Genomic DNA, 6,005 nt, shown 5'->3' with positions numbered 1-6,005 from the left:
GTTTTATCGGATTGAATACTTTTATGGATTTGAGAGCACTTGATATATGTCTTGCATATGAATACTCGTGGTAACAATGGGGTGTCATATTGATTCATTTGATATGTGTTTTGGCACTCAACTCGCGGATTCCCGAGGTGACATTGGGTTAATCTATGCATAGGGGTTGATGCAGGTTCTCGTCTTTTGTTTCTCCGATAGAAATCTTGGGGCACTCTTTAAGTTTCTTTGTGTTGGATTGAGTATTATGAATCTGAATTTGCTTTGGTGTTATTTTAGTACGAACTCTTGATAGATCGATCGGAAAGAATAACTTAGCATTATTTTAGTACGAACTCTTGATAGATCGATCGGAAAGAATAACTTAGCATTATTTTAGTACGAACTCTTGATAGATCGATCGGAAAGAATAACTTGGTGTTATTTTAGTACGCACTCTTGGATAGATCGATCGGAAATAATAGCTACAAAAAATTTCTTCTTATGTTCTCTGCTAGATAGGAACTTTGGAGTGATTCTTCATCGCACGTTGAGGGACGGTTATATGATCCAATTATATTAGCATTGTTGGGAGATTGCACTAGTGAAATTACGGACCCTAGGCCTCATTTTCAAGCATTGCAATACCGTTTCTGCTCCATTTTTCAATTCCTACCTTGCTGTTTTTTATTGTTCTTACTACAAAAACCAATATTTACTATCCATATTGCACTTGTATCACCATCTCTTCCCGAACTAGTGCACCTATACAAATTACCATTGTATTTGGTGTGTTGGGGACACAAGAGACTTTTTATTATTTGGTTGCAGGGTTGTTTGAGAGAGACTATCTTCATCATACGCCTCCCACGGATTGATAAACCTTAGGTCATCCACTTGAGGGAAAAATTCTACTGTCCTACAAAACTCTGCGCTTGGAGGCCCAACACGTGTCTACAAGAATAAAGTTGCGTCGTAGACATCAAGCTCTTTTCTGGCGCCGTTGCCGGGGAGGCTAGGTAAGCGGCACTCACATCCCGTCAACGAAGCTCTTTTCTGGCGCCGTTGCCGGAGAGGTGAGTGCTTGAAGGTATGTCTTTAGATCTTGCAATTGAATCTTTTAGTTTCTTGTCTTATCACTAGTTTGGTTTATAAAAGAAAACTACAAAAAAATGGAATTGAGGTTGCATCATATTATTCATCTTTATAATGTCTTTCATGAAAATGATGGAAAGGAAAGTTGTGCTCAATTGATAGAAGAAGAATTCAATAGAATGTTTCGTATAAATTATGAGCATGATTGCAATGTTGTTAGTATGAATTCTTTGAATATCCATGATGATAATGATATGCAAAGCCATAAGCTTGGGGATGCTATGTTTGATGAAGATGATATTTTTAGTCCCCCAAGATTTGATGTGCAAATTTGTTATAATGATTGCATGCCTCCTATTTATGATGACTATAATGATGAAAGTGGATTTGGAGAGGTCATGACTTTATTTAGTGATGAATCCACCATTTTGGATGAGGCTTCAATTGACTATGATAACAAAGTTGCTATCTATGATGATTATGGTGATGACATGTATGCTATAAAGAACAATGATAACCCTAAAACTTGCCATCATGATTTTAATTTTCACTCTCATGATAGTTATTTTGTTGAGTTTGCTCCCACTACTATTGATGAGAAGAAATTTGCTTATGTGGAGAGTAATAAGTTCTCTATGCTTTTGTCTCATTAAAAGAATTATTTATGTGATAGCTATATTGTTGAATTCATTCATGATGCTAATTTAAATTATTATGAGAGAGGAACATATGCTTTTACATATTGCAATAATATCAAGTTTCCTCTCTTTATGTTGAAAGTTTTGAAGTTATGCATGTTTTGCCTTCCTATGCTAGTTGATTCTTGTTCCCATAAGTTGTTTGCTCACAAAATCTCTATGCATAGAAGTGGGTTAGGCTTAAATGTGCTAGTCATATGCTTCATGATGCTCCCGTTATGTTTCAATTCTTATCTTTTATGTGAACATTATTGAAATCATCATGCCTAGCAAGGCATTAAAGAAAAGCGCTTGTTGGGAGACAACCCAACACTTTTACCTACTCTTTTGTGTGTTCATATGATTATTCTACTGTGGTAATAATGTTTTATTGCTTTTGTTTTAACAAAGTGCCAAGTAAAGCCTTTGGGATACTGTGGATGATAATTGACTTGAATCTGTGCAAAAACAGAAACTTTTGCTTCCAGAAACAGAATTGTTTAAATTCACTGAAGCGTCTAGAAATTCTGAATTTTCTACAGACGATTGATATAAAAATTATCTACGTGTTCCTTATTTTTCAGAATTTTTAGAGTTGCAGAAGTATGACTAATATTGAGATCTTTACGTACTGTTCTGTTTTTGGCACATTATTTTTTCAATGCATGGCTTGCTTGTTTTCTAGTTTTTTATAGCTTATATTGCTCAATATAAATTGTGGAAATTATTAGGTACAGTAGGCATTGTGTGAGAAAAATTATGAATCTTGTCTTTGACAGTACCAAAGTGAATGGTTTGTCTTTATCAAACTAACCCATCTCACGAAGTTCCGTTAAGTTTTGTGTGATTGAAGTTTTCAAGTTTTGGGTGAGATATCGATATGAGGAGAATAAGAATTGACAAGACCCTAAGCTTGGGGATGTCCAAGGCACCCCAAGGTAATATTCAAGGAAGATCCAAGCAACTAAGCTTGGGGATGCCCCGGAAGCCATCCCCACTTTCGTCTCCAACATTATCGGTAACCTCACTTGAAGCTATATTTTTATTCGTCACATGATATGAATTTTGCTTGGAACGTCATTTTATTTTATTTTATTTTGATTTCTGCTATTTATAATAATGTTTTGCATCTTTTATTTCAATAAAAATGTCAAGGATAGCCTTTACCATGCTTATTTTCCAAGTCTACATGTTGCTGTTTAAAAGCAGAAAGTTTTTTGTAATTGTCTGAATTCTTCTGGAAAGTAAGAACATGGTAAAATCTTGAATTTTTTACACGATATGCTATGGTAAATTTTCTACAGTTTGGTAATTTTTCAGTTTTTGAGGTAGGTAAGTATGAGGAAAATTGCACTCTTTAGAGCAACTCCAACGGGCCGACCCAAACGGACGGCGCTTTTGTCCGCTTTTTGTCCGTTTGGGTCTGCCGCCCGCCCGCCGTCTGCCCGCTTTTAGATTTGGGTCGGCAGTGCGCCCAACGGGCCGTCCCATTTCAAGACTGCGCGCGTTTTAGATCATGCCAGCGGCCATGCCGTCGCCCTGGTTTTGGCGCTCCAGTGCGCGGGAAAGGTTCGCGCGCGAGGGAAAAGCGGCCTAGCGCGCGCTGGTTTTGGCGCTCCAGCGCGCGGGACAGGTTCGCGCGCGCGCCGCGGCCGACGCTTGTTATAAGAAGGCACTGCCTCCACACTCTGTCTGACGCCCACTTATCTCGCCCGCTCTCACTAGCCTCGCCGCCTCTGCGCCACCATGTCGATGCGCCGCCTGGGCGCTTCGGATTTCTGCGGAGTCTGCGAGTGCGGCTCCGGCGCCTTCTCCTCCGAGATCTGGTTTGGCGAGAAACACCTCATCCTCGGTACCTTCGACACCGCAGAGGAGGCGGCCCGCGCGCACGACGCGGCGGCGTGGCGCCTCCTGAGGCCTCGTCGGGATATGAATTTTCCCGACGTGTCGAGCCAGCGGGCGCAAGATCTCGCGCCTCTCCCGCGGCTTTTCACCGACGAGGATCGTCGTGTCCACCGGAGGCGGCAGCGTCGCCTCGCCATCGCCGAGATGGACATGGAAGCCATGGTAGTGTGGCGCGAACGCTTCCCGTAGGACATCCTCGACAAGCGCCAGTTCTACAAGCAAAGGCGGAAGGAGAGGGATGCGAGGAGGACGGAGAGAGCCGCCTATCGGGAGGACAAGCGTGCGCGGAAGCAGGCCGCTCAATTAAAACTGAAGCTACGAGAAACGTCGTGTTGGGACTTCGAAGACGAGCAGCATGCTGGCGCCTACATTCAGACGTCGGAGGAGGACATTACCGAGTCGGAGTCGGAAAGCGACGAGTAGTTGGTCTTTCTTTTATCTATGTACGCTAGAACTATCTATGTATCCTTTTTTATCGGAAAAATGGCTGGCAGCGTCGGCGACGAAGCAGGAGGGCAAGGGTGTGCTATTTGATGTGGAGAGGCCAATGTGCCACCGACCAGCGGGCCCGGGGAGGAGAGAGGGCGAGCGCGCGCGCGTCCGTCTCGTGTCCGCGCCGACGCAAATCCGGCTCTAAAATGGGTCGTGAATGGGTCGGCAGGCGGACAAAAGCGGACGCGCGTTCGTTTGGGTCGGCGCGTTGGGCCGACTTTTCTGTCCGCGCCGACCCAAACGGACGGCGGCGGACAAAATGGGTCGCCCCATTGGAGTTGCTCTTACAGACTGTCCTGTTTAGGCAGATTGCTGTTATGTTTGCATATGTTTGCGTGTTTAATGATTCTATTTAAGGATAGGACTATTAAATATGCAGAGGTATTTAGTATGCAATGTTAAATAATAATTTTAGTGATTTGCTACAGTAGAGAATGATAAGGTTTTGCATTGGGCATACAGGGCTTGGAGCAGGAGGTCTACAATGTTTTGTGAGGGGTTAGCTTAGCGAGTGTGGAGTTGGTGTAGGTGTGTGTTTCTCGTCCCAGATTGTTCGCATCGGGGACGGGCATCTTGTAATTAACTCTCTTTTCGTCTACAAAAATATGGTACGCCATTGGCGTACTCTCGAAAAAAATATGAAGAGGCATTTAGTATGCAATGTTGAATAATAATTTTAGTGATTTGCTACAGTAAAGAATGATAAGGTTTTTGCATTAGTTTATACTAACTTATCTCACAAGTTCTTGTTGAGTTTTGTGTGGATGAAGTTTTTAAGATTTAGGGAAACTGCGATATAAAAGGAATTAAGCAGACATAAAAGCTCAAGCTTGGGGATGCCCAAGGCATCCCAAGATAATATTTCGAGAAGTCTCAAGCATCTAAGCTTGGGGATGCCCCGGTAGGCATCCCACCTTTCTTCATCAACAATTATTGGTTAGTATCGGTTGGGCCTAAGTTCTTGCTTCTTCACATGAGTTGTGATATTCTTGAAATATCATTTTATTTTGTTTTGCTTGCTGTTTCAATAAAATACTTATATCTGAAAGTTTTTAAATAAGAGAGAGTCCTCAAATAGCTACCCATTTACTTAACTACTCGTTTGATCTTCACTTATATATTTTTTGAGTAGTTTGTCATTTACTCTTGTGCTTCACTTATATCCTATGAGTAAATTGTTGAATGAATTGAATATCATGAAGTTGAAATTATATGTGCATATCATGCCTAGTGGTAGCTTCACATTGGGTTTAGAAAGTGAAATCTTTTGAAGCTTGACAATCACAATATTGGCCATACAAGCAATTCATGAATGACTAGTAGAAAGAAGAGAACTTTCATATGCAAATACACTATCATGGAAATCTTTTGTGATTGTGAGCCCCCATCAAAATATTATATGCCAAAATTGTTGACGTTGGAAAAGGAAGACAACGCAATGGTTTATGTTTGTTCATATTCACATAGAAGTTATATTGTCATAGATCCTTCAACATGTGGTGCTTGCCCCCATCTTTGCTAGCCAAAAATTCCGTACCAAGTAGAGATACTACTTGTGCATCCAAAAACCCTTAAACCCAAATCTTATTTTCAAGAATCCATCATACCTACCTAAGGATTGAGTGAGATCCTTCAAGTAAGTTGTCATCGGTGCAATAAGGCAATAAAAATTGCTTCTAAAAGTGTTAGATCATTTAGTGTAAGAGAAAATTGAGCGTTGTACGAACTTGTGATGGCAAAGAATAAAAGCGACAGACTGCATAATAAAGGTTGCTATCATAAGGGGCTGTCGGGGGAAACGACACCTATGGGATCACTGGGATCCCTTTTGCTACGGTTGGCGGGCGCGAGGTTGTG

General features: G+C 41.5%; 1 protein-coding gene across 1 annotated transcript; it reads left to right on the top strand.

The window, feature by feature from the left end:
- The first annotated feature begins 3,497 nt into the window (after nt 1–3,497).
- LOC109753085 (ethylene-responsive transcription factor 3-like) lies at nt 3,498–3,845 on the top strand. Its single transcript, XM_020312014.1, has one exon. The coding sequence runs from the start codon at nt 3,498–3,500 to the stop codon at nt 3,843–3,845; it is 348 nt and encodes a 115-aa protein (XP_020167603.1).
- Nucleotides 3,846–6,005: the final 2,160 nt, after the last annotated feature.

The sequence above is a fragment of the Aegilops tauschii genome, chromosome 7 (genome assembly GCF_002575655.3).
Source record: "Aegilops tauschii subsp. strangulata cultivar AL8/78 chromosome 7, Aet v6.0, whole genome shotgun sequence".
NCBI lineage: Eukaryota > Viridiplantae > Streptophyta > Magnoliopsida > Poales > Poaceae > Aegilops > Aegilops tauschii.
The sequence above is the reverse complement of the archived record's forward strand: the minus strand, read 5'-3'. Positions and strand labels throughout refer to the sequence as shown.

Bases quoted from the DNA above. Each gene is read 5' to 3' on its own strand.
- LOC109753085 (XM_020312014.1), top strand. From the start codon at position 3,498: ATGTCGATGCGCCGCCTGGGCGCTTCGGATTTCTGCGGAGTCTGCGAG.